The 16,681-nt window shown below is 42.6% G+C and overlaps 1 protein-coding gene and 1 pseudogene across 1 annotated transcript; one reads left to right on the top strand and one right to left on the bottom strand.

The window, feature by feature from the left end:
* Positions 1–3,937: 3,937 nt before the first annotated feature.
* Positions 3,938–4,480, bottom strand: LOC116245115 (serine/threonine-protein kinase Nek2). The gene has a single exon (XM_031616816.1). It carries the CDS (start codon positions 4,478–4,480, stop codon positions 3,938–3,940), a length of 543 nt encoding a protein of 180 aa, XP_031472676.1.
* A 9,093-nt stretch (positions 4,481–13,573) lies between these two features.
* On the top strand, positions 13,574–15,172 carry LOC116245114 (probable aldehyde dehydrogenase; annotated as a pseudogene).
* The last annotated feature ends 1,509 nt before the right edge of the window (positions 15,173–16,681 follow it).

Raw genomic sequence — 16,681 nt, 5'->3', positions numbered from 1 at the left:
ATTTTATATTTATAAGGTCATTAAGCTATAAACAGCATTTAACGAAGGTGAAAATTACCAACGAACGAATCCGATAGAGCGCACCTTTTTGAGCTCTATGCAACCCCCTCTCTCTTTCCTCACCTTCCATCCAAATACTTTTTCAGTTTTATACGACACTTAGGCCCCTCGTTATTCGCGAACAGGTGGCAAATGCGAAAATGCGGCCCTTTTGGCAGTACCTTTGCTGCTCAAATCGAACAAATCGATGGAAAAAAGAGAAATAACGGATAAGATAACAGAGGTATGGAGTTTATCGGTTATAAGCCATTTAAATATAAAATATTGGCAACAAATAACGCTTTAATATCAATGATAAATCATTTTTAATGATCTTTCCACCCCCACATCCCATATCACCGCTTTTCATTAAAGGATTTCCTTCCAAAATGCCATTTATGCAGTTTTTGGGATTATTTCAGAAGACATCTCCACATCATTCTCATTGAATACAATCAATCCCAAGCACGCTAGTTATCAGCTAGCTAACCTATCCAGCATCAGATTAGCAAGTTGACAACCCGATAACAGTCCTTTTGGATATGAATATACATCCGTTGAGTAACGGATGCATCAGTAATTGATTTGGGCTTCTAATCCCGCAAAAACAAGTAACTCCACCGTTACTTTATCCACCATTGAGCAAATCGCTGTTATTTATCAATCCAATCCCATTTGGCATTCTCAATGGTATGTGATGAGTAATAATAAATATATTGCATGGAGGACGCCAATAAAAAGACCAACCACTCCTTTCTCGAGAAGTTTAGAGGAAAAACAAACAAAATCAATAAAAATGGAATCAACCAACTCCTGGCCTCGAACAGGACCTTGAACGAGTCCGCTGTTATCAAGGATTAAAATACCAAAATTCGACCCAAAAAACTTGCCAGCCTAGATGCGAGAAATATGTCGCAAAATTATGAACAAATTAAAAGCGAAATGGATGATTCCGCATCCAACAATCCGGAGCGAAAGTATGCACTGCCTATACTGTCGAAAAGATCGACAGATATCAGCATCAGATCGAGTAAGCTCGACCCAATTCCCCAAGCATCCCCTCTAAAGGAAATAAAGCAATCAGCATTACACGAGGGTTTCATCTTGCCTCCATCGAGGTCTATCTCAAACAAGACTCAAAACTTCCATCGCAGGGCCTTTGGAAAATACTTGAAATTGGATGATGAGGCCATGAAGCATTTCTAATTTCTATTGCAAATGGATCAAAAGAGAAGCTAACGGAAAAGCACTGCCATTTTTTCATAAAGATGATCATGTCCATACTAATATTTTCCATCATCATCAATAATACCCTTTCCTCTCCATACCCTCTCCAAATTGTCCTGCCCTTCCTCATAGAGTTTAAATAACCTGATGATTGATTTTGCTGGATATAATATATTAGATTCCCCTATTGTTGATGAAAAACATCTTCATAAAACTAAAGCCCACCATCAATCTAAAATAATAATCCCTGCGTAAGATCCTCGCCAAAGATGATGAAGAATAGGAGCAGGCCAATCCTCTTGTCGATGCCCACTTCGAGCAATAAGCACACACCGATGAGGACAATGCACGATTCATCATCAAATTGATCGAAAATCACAGTGAACTGGAAAGTAAGACGCTTGTTATCTCAGCCAAAGAGAAACTCTACCCCCTCCTCGTCTACTATACCTCCGCACTCCCAGACGCCAAGATGCAGCACACCCTCGAGACAGTCTACAAGTCCAATTAATCCATCTTCAACAGGGTCAAATTGTAATCATCACCCCATACAGCTTCTCCCTCGTCTACAAGAGCATCACCAGCATCCCCATCAAGAAGTGGCTGATCACCAAGTCCATTTCCCTCATCGAGCAGGAATCCAAAATCTCCATCTTCAGCAACTTCGTGGAGAACTTCGACGCCCTCCTCGGCGAGCTCACCTTCAATGCCAACGAGTACGTGGAAATCAACCTCAAAATGATCAACTACCTTGAAAAACACCTCGTCTAGTATCATACCATCTATAAAGCAAAAAATTGTGGAGACATTTCATCGTTCAAACCCTGCTCAGGACTTCCAACGCCAACTCAACCACTCCAGAAGTCGACTCACTCCTTATCAAATTGCTCAAGAGCGGAGAAGTCACCCAAGAGACTGTTGCCTTGACCGAGCAGAGCCAACTGAAGGGCAACAAGTTCTACGCCTTTTTGGAGTATCTTCTGCTTGGCGATTTCGATGCCTTCAACTCATCGCAAAAGGACTTAGTGAGCAAGGCCGGCGTCAACATCGTCGAGCTGGAGAGAAACATCAAGATCCAAGCCATCCCTAGGATCCTCAACGGCATCAAGAACGCCAGCTACTCCCAAGTCTCAGAGATCCTCAAGATCAACAAGGAGGAAGTGGAAAGCTACATCATCGAAGCCATCCAAAACGGCCTCCTGAAGGCCAAGATCGACGAGTTCCAATAAACCATCCTCATCAAGTACGATTTTCCCTACATAGCCAAATAAAGTTCAGAGCCCTGAGGTCGGAGGACAGCGCTTCCCTTCAGAAGAATATCTCAACACTGGCCAGCAAGCTGGAGATGATTGCACTTACCCAGTGATGTGTATATTTTCAAGAAATGGCTCGAATAGATTATTATCGATCAGCTCCACTTGGGAAAGTAGTGGTCGCTCGCTGGAGGGACCTCGAGGCTTGGCTTTATCTCACCGTTCCATTCCCTACGGCCTGTCAGCTTAGTTGTATTCTATTCGTGTTTGTTTGCGTATTTATGCGGGAAGTAAGGGTTTTCGCTATAGTCGCGACTGAAGCTTTCAGCAAGGGACTTCTTGCCAGCCTAGGAGAAAACTGAACTATTCTTCAAGCTGATTCCTTCGGTGACTTTGCCAGTCACATCATATCTTTCGTACTTGTTGAGTCCTGGCGACTGCGGCACTCTTTCCTCTGAATTTTTTCTGGAGAGGAGCAGGCTGTGCGGTTTGATGATGGAGCTATCTTTGTCTATAGGTTCTACCATTTGCTTGATGGGTGTATACCATTCAAAGACTCGTTTATGTTCGGGATTCTTTGGTCCAAATCGTTCAATCTCTTTGAGGTGACGTTGTAGGTAGAGTTATTTATCATAGTAACGATTCCTGGGTTTGGCTCCAGGGATATCTTCGGTGAACAGCGACCGCATAAAATTTATTATTTTGCTTATTGTTCAAATATAGAAATATGGATGGAGAAATGAAGACATTTTGAACAAAAATGACCGAAATCAATGAAAGAGAGGAACGAGGCCGAACATGGGAGGAGGCTGCAATAGAGTCCGTCTCACTTCTCCATTAAAAGGCCGAACGTCAATCGGCCTGTGTACCTCTTCACTCTCTCTCACCTTTTTCTCAGTGAAGAATTGCACCTTGGTAGCAGGCCCTTTCCTAACAGGCGAGTGGAACATCCTATTGTCACCCACCTTCTCAATGGACATCATGGGCTGCTTCGGCATTGCTGTGAACCTTTGACTGCCGTTCCCGTTCACAGGCTTGATCATTATGCGAATTGAGTTTTCGTCAGGCTGGGTATTGGACATGAACCGCTGCTCTCTTTGCTGTTGCTGCTCGTGAGGCTGATGCTCGCGAGTGCTGATGTTGTGGACCTGCACCGGCTATCTGTTCCCTGCGTGTGGGACCACGTTGAAGTGGACTTTATGTGCGGGGAAACTTGTATCCAGTGATGGAACATGCAGAGTTTGCAAATTTGGACGACTGCTCTTCACCTCCACCATCCTCCTTCCCAACAGGCCATCCCTCTTATCGACATTATCGACTCTGCCTAGGATGTGACCGTTGGCCATGTTGAATCCTACCTGGTTTTGGACGTTTCTGCTGCTGTTGGATTTGATGAATCGCTGATTATCGTTCCGATCTTATGGAGGAATGTTTGTGGGAATCTCGTGCACTTGGATGCTTGGCTGGATTAGGCTCTGCTGGAGCATTTGAGGCGGCGCTTGGCCGAGCATGGTTGATCGGAATACTTGGTTATTTTTGTTAGCGCGAAGACCGAAGAAATCGTTGCTGGTGGATTCGTTAAACTGACTGGCTCGGAAGGCGTTTTGATGACTGATTTGCGGTTGCAAGGAAGATTGATGCAGCTCAAACTCTTTGAGGATCTGCAAGCAGTCGCTTCTATTCTGGTGGCTGAAGGTGAGCATCTTAGTGAGGACGTGTTTGGCGAAGGGACTGAGATTGGCAGGCAGCGGGATCCCATTTTTGCGAATCATGTCGAGATAGGCTTCCATCTTGAGGCCCTGATCGCAGGTCTTGCCGACTAGCATCTCGTAGAAGATGACTCCCAGCGCCCACATATCGCTTTTCTCGGAGTAGAGGTTATCGACGTACGCTTCGGGAGCCATGTACTTGGGAGACCCGACGTTATAGAACATCTGTGGCCGGTTTGGCACTTCCTCCATCTCGCAGTACCCGAAATCGATCACCGCCACTCTCTTGCTTATCTACGGCTTGGTCTTGAAAAGCACGTTGTCTGGTTTTAGGTCGCGGTGGACAATTCCCTTGCTGCGGATCTGCCGGTATCCCTCCAGGATTTGGCGGAAGATAAGCACTGCGTCCTATTCTGGCAGTCCGCCAGGGGTGCGCTTCATGTATTCCGCCAGCGTGCCGCCCTCCAGAAGTTCAGTGACCAAATAGATATAGTTTTCCTGGATGACAACGTCGAGCAGGCGGACCACGTTTTCGTGAGCTGAGTTGTCGACTTTGCCGAGGTTGCTCAGGGCGGCGATTTCGCAGCTGAGCAGGTACCTGGTGACTTCATTATCGATTTCCTTGAGGTTGATGGCCTTGACTGCCACTTTCATCTGCGGGGAGGAGAGCAGGAAGCCCAAGTAAACGTTTCCGGTCGATCCCTTGCCTAGGAGTTGGGAATCCACGATGGCGTATTTATCGCTGATTGGCCTTGATTGCTGAAGCTGCATACCGAGTTCTATTATGTAAATAACTGATTTAGCTTAGTAGCACTATAGGCTGAACATTATTTGCCCATTATCAGGCACCCCATCAATAGAAAGAGAGATCAGTTGTAGAGAAATTTTATTGATATCAATGAAAATGAGCAAATGTATACACTTACTATCCCGCAATTACTCATCGAAAAGTTTGTTTCATCTTCCTTGCTTCCAAGCATGGATGGTTATGTTAGATATGAAAAAGGTAAGAAAAATGAGGTTATTTTTTAGTTGCATTCTGCGCCTTCTTTCGCTAATCATTATTAACTTAAATGAATCCGCAGCAATATACGCCGTTCATCATAAACCTCTCCAAAACCTAATCCGGCTATGCCTTTCACTCGCTGGAAGAGCAGCAATCGCACCAGCAGAAGGCCAAGAAGCCCAAACCAGCTCCCAAGACCTCCCAAAATAAAAACACCAACAGACTTATCAAGGAAATCGGACTCATCAGCGATTTTCCTCCCTTTGAAGATCCATTAGTATCCAAGGAACCCCTCGCTCAAGAAGAGCCGAAACAGGAGTTCTAACCACCCGCGGAGGAAGAGGAAATTGATGTGTAAGTGAAGCGCAATAGTGACCTGCCGCCCTGTCCTGCAGAATGGTTCGACTATAAGGCCATCCATCCGCTTGAGGTGGATCTATTCCCCGAATTCCATTCCGGGAAGACTTACAAAACACCCTAGCTTTATCAGTGCTACAGAAATTTCATGGTCGACGCTTATCGTAAAAATCCACTACGGTACTTGACGTTTGTTTCTCTGAGAAGAGTGCTAAGGGGCGACGCAAGTTGCCTCCTGAAGATCTACCGTTTCTTGTAGTAGGAAGGAATCATCAACTATTGCCTCTTCTACGAGGGAAACTATACGTTCCAGCCAGCAGCCACCGACAAGACTTCTGCCCTCAGCAAGCGGCCCCAAAGCTGCATCAAAAAAATACCAGACCCTCCAGCCAAGAAGAGAGTAGACGATATGGACACAGACAACCTTACAGTCACTGTCATCAACAAAAACTTCTCACGCACTTTTAGAGTCTACTGCTCGAGATGCAAGCTCATATGCGGGATCGTCTGGTATGCCACTTCTGAAGAAAACCCACGCAATCTTTGCTACGGTTGCTACAACCAGAGCGACCCTGACAATGTTAGGCAGTTTACGAAGGTGGACATTCTGAAGAAGATGGAGAGCGCCAAGGACGGCAAGCAGACCAATAAGACCAGTTGGGGACTATAGGATAATATTCGGCTGCTGGAGTTCATGGGAAACTGTACAGGCCGCACTTGGAATGAGCTGATGGCTCAATTCGACGGCAAGAAGGCCCTGGAGGACATCATAATCCAGTTCATGCAATTCCCAATCACCAACTACGACCCTCAGGCACATGCCAGCAAGCTCAAGCACGAGTAAATCGACTACACCCAGCAAGAACATGTACAAATGCTCACATTCAGGTCGATATGCTGCTCAATCTGTATCAAAACTCTCGCTTTGCGCCAGTGAAGAAGGAATCCGCGGTGAAAGAAGAGGAAGAAGAGCGGAAAGCTGAATACAAGGGAGAATAGGCTCCCAACTTCAAGGAGTATTCTAGCCTCATCGTAAAGAAGTATGTTGATAAAATCGAAAGCCTCAAAAAGATGGAAATCGCACTAGAAGAGTCAAACCTCAGCATCGTCGAACAGCCTCTTTGCAAACGCATGAGAATACCTACAGCAGTTGTCAAAGAGGAAGGCGAATAAATCATCCCCGAAGATGATGAATGATTCCCTACCTTCTATAGAGCACTATTCCAAATCTATCAAAAATGTTTCCTCCAATGAAAATCCAAAAGATATTTTTGCTATTTTCCTTTTGTCCAAAAAGAAAGTGTCTTCGGTGATTGTGGGGGTGCGCTGCCTACGTTTGTAAAACATTTGATGTTTAGGGATTAAGTTTATAATACTGTCGGTAGGGGTCAGGGGCAGCTCTCCTCCAATAGCGACACTTTCCGCCGTCTGACGCGCAGGATCCATCACAACATGGGCCTGCTCAATACCTCCCGCTCCAGCAATCACTCCTCCTCCTTTCGCATGCGCAGGACTGAACTCTCAGGCTAACGCTATAACAACTCCAGGGAACACTCGCAACAGATCTCAGGATACACGCAAGATAATAATCAAAGTAGAGGAGAAACCTCCAGGAGAGAACCCGCTACCAGAGAAATAAGTCGAAGAAGAGGGAATTATGAGTCGTCACGACCATATCCGTCCCAACAATCTGGAGGCAAGCAGTTGGTATAAAACCTGTACATGCTCACAAACAATCAGAAACAGCAATAGAATGGAAGGTAGCGTTCTAATAGAGGAGGCAAACTATAACCCCAAAGTCCAAGAGCACGCAACTATTTTCCAGCAAATCAAGAGGAACGGAGACGTGAACAGCCTAGTAGATAAAGAAACTAGAATCGATTAGCATCCAGAGAGTCCAAGATAGGCTTGAGGCAGAGATCGAAAGAGCAAGGCCATCGACCAAGCCATCAGCAAAGATAACAGCAAAGATAACCCAGTAGGGATAGAGATCGAAGATACCACCAAGTGGATATAAACTAAAGACAAATATACGATGATTAGATGCACAAACTGGAGGAAAAGTATAGGTAAAATGTATATTAGCTCAAAAGTCCAAGGAGGAAAATAGAAAAGAGGAGAAGTGAGAAGGAGGTACCAATAGGAAGCGAGAAGCAATTGGGCAAAAATAGCAGTAACAGCACAAAGAACATGAATCTTTATTACTTTAACCAAGGCCAAATCTCTTCAACTTCTGGTGGAACTGGCGGAGTCAAAACTCTTCCCGAAACATCTAAAGTAGATACCATATCGGAAGCTTCTCTTCCAGTCAATTCTGTCGCCTCCCAGAAAGATATCCTCCCAAAAGAAAGCCTAAGCCCTCGAGTTCACCAAAAGAATAGTCTTAGGCTCGAGAGGAATAAAGAAAGGCCACAGAATGAAAGTAAGGATAGAAGAAGGTAAAAAGAATTGCCAATAAGTAAGCTTTCAGTCAAAAGAAAGGGTAATAATAACCAATACGGTGAAGGAAAAAGAGAAGAAACAAGGAAAAGACCATCAAAGCCAGGCCAATAAAGATAAGATTAAATTTTACCACTCGGGAGTGTGTTTTTACCTGTTGAAAGTAAGCGTGAATAGGGAAGATAGTGGGCATAGGATATACTTTAGCGGATCATCTTACATCTTGAATGCCTCAACGTTATTGCAGATTACACAAAATAGTTTCGCAAAATGTACGAAAATACATAACAATGGTAAATACTGATCTTCCTTTCCTACAAAAAGTTCTACATCGAACGTACCAAGATATAAGCTCTGCTCAAAGCACCTTCAGTGAAGAAAGAAATCGAATAAAGCAGACTGATAAATGGCTCTGAAAATCCTTTCATATTTCCATATAGCAAGATAAGCGAAGAAGAGCTAACTCGGTTTAGAGGGAGTCGATAATGCATGGCTCTTCGTCATGAGCTGTAAGCAGAAAATACACGAATTAGGAACGCTCTGAGAGGACTTTACAATCTTTACATCTAAAAGAGTGGTGAGCATGTCAATATGCTGGACTGCGATAACTTCTCAGAAGAAATCTATAAACTTATGCTAGAATAACTCGATGGAATTGCTGAAAACCTATCATAGCCCTCACTCGTCTAGGCAACTAAACTAAGAATGGGAAAAATCATCAGAACCGGCCTACTCATCGGATTCATCAATGGCAAATACGTAAAAAACTTTGCTCAAGTTCTTCTGCATGAGGACACGGTAAAAGTAGGCAAGAGATAGACTTTGCGTGAGGATTGTGCAGCCGATCTATTTTTGGGTGAGTTCAAGCGTGTCCTTTCCTGAATTTTCCATGATACATTATCATTTGTATTATTTGATATATATTTAACAATGAAAACTGAAACTTAAGTCACTGTTCGATTGGGAGATATCCGATCCTCAGAGCACCTCGTCCCCGAAATCGACGGCTTCATCATCAAGGTCTTCTTCGCCTGCAGCCGAACAGACACGCATCCCTTCAAGATCATCAGCGAGACAACTTCCATCAACCAAACACTCAAAGTGGTCAATATCGGAGGATCCTCGCTTGAGTTTTGGCTCTGCTCCACGCACAACAAGATCATTGTAACTTTGTACTGAATCAGGCCAATGCCACTGTCCCTGTTCCCCAGGAACTAGGCTCTACGCAGGAAGTTTCTGTGGATTTCAAAATGACGACCACTCCTTTTGCCCTCGTCAATATGTCCATCACGTACTTTTTGGACCACATAGTGCCAATCGGAGATAGATTGAGAAGCCAATCTACGTGTAGCCTGACGAGGAGCTTCTGAAAAAAGTTGAAGACCCTTATGAGCGGCAGCGAAAGTAGGAGGAATAGGCAAAGAGACTGAAATAGTTATAAGAGCAACAGGCTGCAAGCAAGCAAGTGAAGAAGGCAGCCATTACCGTCACGCATTTCAATAAAAAAGAGGTCCCATTTGTATGAACAGTTCTATTATTTCCTAACTTTATTATAATTATGCTCAAAAGAATAGCAACATTTGCCAAACTTACCTCTTTCGCCCTCTTCCGCTTCAGCACCATCAAGAATCCCTATGGTCCCCCATCCATAATTAAGATACACTGGGAGTCAAACCCAACGCATCCGCAGATGATATCAAAAAAGCATATCGTATCATCGCTCAAAAGTATCATCCGATAAAAACCCTGACCATCGGCACAGAAGATCTTTATCGAAGCTAAACAGTAAATACCTCTATACGAAGAGCCTACGAGACGCTGATTGATTAGGATAAGCGGAGACAATATGACAATGAAAATAGTTCAACACGTTCACATGGATTCGATAAAAATCCGTTTGATGAATTTAACGATGACATCTTCAAAGATAAAAGTAGAACGTATCACGATACCTTCACCTCTGGCTCAAGCAGAAAAAGAAAGGGAGATAATATCACCCGAGAAGTCAATATAGACTTTGTAGACGCTATAAGGGGCGCCAATGTGGGTATATATCGTTTAAGCAAGAGCTAACCTTCTAACGCAAGTCTACCTGTCCCACTTGCGGTGGAAATAAATGCAAACCTGGAACCGCTCCTACTCGATGCCTCTCTTGTGGTGGCTCTGGCTCAACGATTTATCGTCGTGGAGGAATTGTGATGCACCTAGAATGCGAAAGATGCAAAGGAATAGGCTTGGTGATTAAGCATCCTTGTCTTGACTGCAAACAGCAGGCATTATGGTCCAAAAAGTAGTAGAAAAAGTGACTATACCGCCAGGAGTCTAAAATGGCCAAACCGTCACGCTTGCATAGAAAGTAAATTGAGCCCAAATTCAGGGAGATCAAAGTTAAAATGGACCAAGCGGGGACCTTATCATCAAGCTTTCTGTAAACAAGCATAATCGCTTCAGAAAAGTAGGAGATGAATCCATTCAACTGAGTGGATCACTATTCTCAGGCAGCTCTAGGCACTAGTAGAACTGTCGAGACGGTTTGGGGGAAAAAATAAGTAAAGATCCCTGAAGGTTCTCAAGATGGTAGCAACCTACCTTAAAAGGAGAAGTAATTCCAACCATATTAAGGGCGTTCATCTGTTAAGAACAAAGGAAATCACGTAATCTTGCTCAGAGTGAAAATCCCAACCAAGCTCAACGAAAAGCAAAGAAAGATATTCCAATAGTGGCAAAATAGGAATAGGTCCCAGATAATAAGAGCCAATTTTAAACCCAGATAGTTAGGGTGTGTTCGAGAGAATGAAAAAGGCATTTCGATGATTAATATTCGGCCGTTGATATTATTATATAATGCGTAAGAAATAAACGACCAAAACCGTAGAGTTGCCAACCTATCCGAGGGTCACAAGGCATAATTTATTCAATTTTTGATAAAAAATAACATTTGCTTCCAAGAAGGAAAGGAAAATTGCACAGCTCGCGTCTCATTGAAATCACCAAAACTCCACAACATCAGCTTGACCCTCCTCAAGAAAATAAAGTAAGCAAGCCTGCAAAACCGAAGGAAATCGCAAGTAAATCTCAAGTAAGCAAAAAGCCAGTAAAGGTAGAGCCAAAGCCTCTTCAAACTCGTAATGATATTCTCAATCGATAAAATGTAGCTGAATCAATAACCGTCAATTGAAAACCCCGACTAAGGATAGATCAAAGTAATTAAAAAACTCATCTCTTAATTGTAAAGGACGCAGTCTCACAGGCAAAAAACCAACAAACCAAACTCCAAGGAATAATCCTTCGACAAGAAAAAGCGCTAATCCTCATAGCTTGAACAAGTGGCTAACAGCTCCTCCAAAAAACTCAAAGAATAGCCAATTATTCTCAGGAACTCAACCTAAAAGCTTGATTAAAGTCATTAAAAATAGAGAGAGAATAATACTCAAAAACTAAAGCCGAAAGTTGATATGTCCAGATAGAGAGTGGTCAACAAATATGCAATCTATTCGATTTATGTGAGAAAGGAAGAGCCGTGAGATGGCCGACCAACATGCTTTAGAGATGCATCGAAGAAATATATGATGATATCTTCACAAGAACACTCAATGCCTTCAAAACAAAAACATCAATCATGCCTTAAAGACGCTTACTCAGGTGACTTTTCCACAACTTATAGAAGGTTACTTTCGCAAAAAATTCAAAGGAAGCAAACTAGCAGCTACCAATTTGAACAATATGCTTATACACTATCCAATACAATCTCGAAAGAGGAATGCCCTGTTTTTGTAAAGACGTTTGAATAGTTTTTGCTTGGATAGTGGCAACATGAAGATTTGCTGTATTATCTGTTTGCTCGCAACGTTCTTAAAAGGGAGCTACGCATAAATGATAAAAATAGAGACCTAAACAGAGCATAAGGCTGCTACTTCACTGAAGTGTTAAAGATGAAGGATATAAGCAAGTGTTTGCTTGCCATATTGGCAAAGATCCATAACTGTTAAGCGAATACAAGCAATTGTTGATTTAACAGGTCGGTAGCGAGCAAATCCAAGTATATGAGTTTTTGAAAGTGCTTCTTTAAGACTATCATGCCAAAAGAATCGGAAATAAGCTTAGCTTGGGTTCTTAGAGTATGGGTCAAACGCTTTTCGAGAAAGATAACTCTTATGATTGCAGAAATACGGAATAACTGACCTTTGGCTAGGATCAAGAAGAGCAAAAAGAGTCTATGATGTAGAGATGCTCGTAATTCTGGATGTGCCAATAGTACTCAAGAATAAAGGATAGCCTTTTCGATCTTATCATGGAAAAAATGTCTCAAAAAGTTGTCTAGCTTGTCTAACTTTTGGCGAACGATATCGAGGTTCCAGCTTATCTGATGCAAACACTTCAGCAGATCTTACTCAGAAAGGCGGAAAGCATGGTAAAGGCAGTATTCTAGATGAATAAAATGAAATGGTTTAAGGAATTGGCCATAACTCATCCCAACGAAGAGGATATGAATGTTATCTAGGGCGTCCAAATTAGATTGAGATAATTACGATCCAATCCTTCTGGCAGGGAAATCGGAGAATTTTGCAAAAATGTCTTGACAACCAAGGCCTTGATAAACGAATTATAGTTGGCTCTGATGATAAATGATTGACTCTGCTTCATTCTCCGCCTATATTATAACATATGAATAATATACTTGCCTACAATTGATTTAAATTAATCCGGATGGAGTCGATGATCAGCCGATGGCAAAAGGCCCTACAAGCTACTGATGATATCCAAAACTCACGCCTGACGGCTAGTCGCAAAGGAGAGGAGTCAGCGAAAAATAAAGAAACACATATCTTAACATAATCAAAAGAGATAAAGTCAAGTGTGTCCATTTAGGAGAAACATAAAGATTTAAGAGCGAAAAGCAACGAAAATAAGAATGGCTCGCGTGATAATCGGATGACTTCCAATAAAAAAGTGGAAACTCCCAATAAAAAAACAGATAAGCGCACGAGGAAATAAGAAAAAATCATCTAAAACACAACAAACGCCATCATCTAATTACTATAGCCATCGAATCCTGACAAAAATCGACTAAGATTGCGCTCCTTACTCTAAAATATGGTCCTTCAATTAGGCCTTTAAAAACCCTAAAACGATAAAAATTCATTAGCAGAGAGTACTTGGATAATGCGTCCAACATAAAGAGCATATAATGAGCTTTAGCAACGTTTTTTCTAATGTGAAAAAGAAAGGCAATATTTGAGAGGAAAGCTATAAATGTCTTCAAAACGAACAGAAGGACTGGAAAGAGAGGTATAGCGTTACGGAAAAATCTAAGAATTGATTGATCAATCGATTTCAAGAGAGGCATAACTAAAACAGTAGCTTTCAAGAGCTCAAATGTAGAGAAATTTACTCTAGCTAACAATGAGACAGCAAAGATAAATATACGAGCGCGAGGTGAATTCAATAAGGGAGCTTATCGAAAGTCTCAAGGTCAACCTACCAGTCGACTGATCTGCATTTATGTTAAAGATTGATATTTCTCATTAATTATTTATTAAAGAATGAGATTACTCTTCAGGTTGACTCAACTCTTCTCATCACTGCCAAGGTGGGCCTCTTGCGACCCCTACACACTCTCAGCCAAAAATCCACACACCATGTCCAACATCCTCGACGGTAAGCTTTTGCCCAGTAGCAAGAGCTCTCCTATTGTTGATCCCCTCAATGGTGGCAACTTTATCTTTTCACCCCTGCCCGAAAAGGCTGAACTTGACGCCTTTGCTGCCTCACAGAAAAAGATTCCCGCTTATGGACTCCATAATCCCATTCGTAATGTTAGCAGGTACATGCAATTCGGCTAAATTTTCCTCAAGATTGCCTCGGAAATGAGAAAGCCTGAAGTTGAGGACTACTTCGTGAAGCTCATCCAAAGAGTGATGCCCAAGAGCAGAGCTCAGGTGGTAGGAGAATGGGTGGTTACTCGTCGATTCTTCGAAAACTTTACAGGAGATAATCCAAGATTTTTCCAACAGTCATTCAGCGTGGCTGGAGACCATGACGGCCAAACATCATCAGGCTACCGTTGGCCATTTGGAAATGTTGGAGTTATTTCCCCTTTCAACTTCCCCTTAGAAATCCCCTGCCTTCAACTCTACGGAGCACTGTTGGCCGGCAACAGACCCCTCCTGAAATGCGACCCAAGAGTAGCTGTCGTTATGGAGCAATTCTTGCTCTTCACTCAAGCCTGCGGTTTAAACCTCAACGATATCAACTTCATTAACTGCACCAACAGCGATATGGAATACGTGATCGACAAGCCAACTTCAAGGTGATTCAGTTCACCGGCAGCAGCAGAGTGGCATAGCACTTGGCAGCCAAGACCAGAGGAAAAATTAGAATCTAAGATGCTGGTTTTGATTGGAAAATCTTGGGCCCCGATGTGTCCAACGTAGACTACGTAGCTTGGGTATCTGACCAGGATGCCTATGCCGCTTCGGACAGAAATGCTCTGCTCAGTCTGTTGTGTTTGTCCATGAAAATTGGGCAAAAGCTGGCTTCGTTGACAAGATTGCCAAATTGGCTTCAAGGAGAAAGCTTTAGGACTTAACCATTGGTCCTGTCCTCACCTGGAACAACAAGAGAATTCAGGCACACATCGATAAAATCCTTGCTATTCCCGGCGCCAAGCTCAGTTTCGGAGGAAGACCACTCACAAACCATAACATCCCCGAAGTTTATGGAGCTTATGAGCCCACAGCTGTCGAGGTTTCTCTTGACCAGTTCGTCAAGAACTTCTAAGTCTGCAGCGAGGAGCTCTTCGGTCCCTTCCAGCTTATTGTTCAGTACGGTGACAAGGACATCGATACTGTCATTGAGTGCTGCAACAACTTTTCCCACCATTTGACTGCGGGAGTCGTTTCGAATGATGTGCTATTCCTTGACAGAGTCCTCGGACAGACCATCAACGGAGTCACTTATGCTGGAAATAGAGCAAGGACCACTGGTGCTCCTCAGAACCATTGGTTTGGACCATGTGGAGACCTAGAGGAGCTGGAATTGGCAGCAAAGAGGCCATCCTGACCGTTTGGACAACTCACAGAGAGATTATCAGAGACTATGGACCAGTTGCCTCTACCTGGAAAACTCCCAACCCAACGTGAGGGTATTGTATGATCGATAAATACCTTTAAATAGAAATTTATGCTATAATCAGAGTCAGATATCGAATTCGATGGCACTTATTCCTGAAATAGACCGAGTGAGAACAGTTGATTGCTTTAATATTGATTGCGGTTTTTGGAGAGGTGAAGAAGCTGTGCTTTTGTCCTTGCGAGTCGCCTTTGATTTCTTTTAGATGTCAATTGGAACTGGATTTATCATCACTTTTGAACTTTTCTTGAGGTTGGAAAAGGACATTTGTGCAGGTTCCTCCTTGTGATGATGGCTGGAGAAGAAGCGGGATCCAGTGATAGTTTAAACCTTTGCGCTTGGAGATGAATCAACATTTTCTCTCAGCCGCTGTAACAGACTCTTTATTCCTCGTTTCTTCAGCATTTCCGATGCAATCGCTTCCTGTTTCTTCTTCATTTCAATTTCGTTTTGCATTTGCCCTTTTCTTTTCTTGTTTTCGCTCCTTGCTCGCTTTGATATATAGGAAGTATCCAATGAGTTGCAGATGTTTCCCAAGGATTTATTCAAGCCTGATTCATTATCTTGCGAGTATTATTTTTAATCATCATTGTTGACAAGATTCACTTCCTACTAGTGAATTTATTTTCTGCTATTCCTCCCAATGGCTTATATAAACTTCTCCGTTGTATAATTCATGTTCTTATTCCCGATTCCAAAAAGTACTCAGTTATGTTCCCTGTGCCTCTTTCTCTTGTTTTTTATTTCGAACCTAGATGCTTATATTTCATAGGGTGCATTTTCAGGATTTATTTGGCTTTGGTCTTCATGAATCTTCTGAAAGATGGGGGATTACCGCAGTTATTCAAGAGACCTGTCTCTAGCCGATGCGAATATGTTGCTCTTGGCAGTTTGGATATTCTCTAGCAAGTTTCCTACTTGTTGATTTTTGCGGGAGGGAGAGGGGGTAATATTTTGGGTCGAGTAAAAGGCCGATGGAGGCGTCCTTGCGAATTATTTCGACGGCAACAATCTTTCAACCGCTAGTTTTAGGATCTCAGCTCTCTAATTATCCGTTCATAGTTGTCAATAAGTGTAGAAACTTCCTTCTTCATATTCTCAACAAAAATCTTCACATTTTTCTTGTATTCCTCAAAGGCCTATTCAATATTCTTCTGATATCTAATGTCCTCCACCCGAGATAGCACTTTCGGGATGTTTGCAAGCGCCTGCATAAAAATTAATTTTATTAACGATTTCAAATTAAAATGATGTAATTTCGACCTTTGCCCCATTTAATGCCGTGAAAAAAGATATATAGATTGATGATGATTTGGCATCCGTTAATTTTATATTATGGACAACACCTTTGAATCGCAATAACAATAATCCTTCGGCGAAGGGATTCCAGGTAACAATACCAGCCTTGCCATCAATAAACTGGAAAATGCCTTTGAGCAAAATGAGAACCAGATCGATTTGATGGAGAATTTCATCAAAAGCAAAACATCGGAAATAGCAACGCTCCAAGAGTACCTCAT

This window comes from Nymphaea colorata, unplaced genomic scaffold (assembly GCF_008831285.2).
Source record: "Nymphaea colorata isolate Beijing-Zhang1983 unplaced genomic scaffold, ASM883128v2 scaffold0516, whole genome shotgun sequence".
NCBI classification, from domain to species: Eukaryota; Viridiplantae; Streptophyta; class Magnoliopsida; order Nymphaeales; family Nymphaeaceae; genus Nymphaea; species Nymphaea colorata.
This window is presented reverse-complemented; position numbering and strand designations above follow the sequence as displayed.

Excerpts from the sequence above, each read along its gene's own strand:
- LOC116245115 (XM_031616816.1), bottom strand. The coding sequence starts at position 4,480 with ATGGAGGAAGTGCCAAACCGGCCACAGATGTTCTATAACGTCGGGTCT.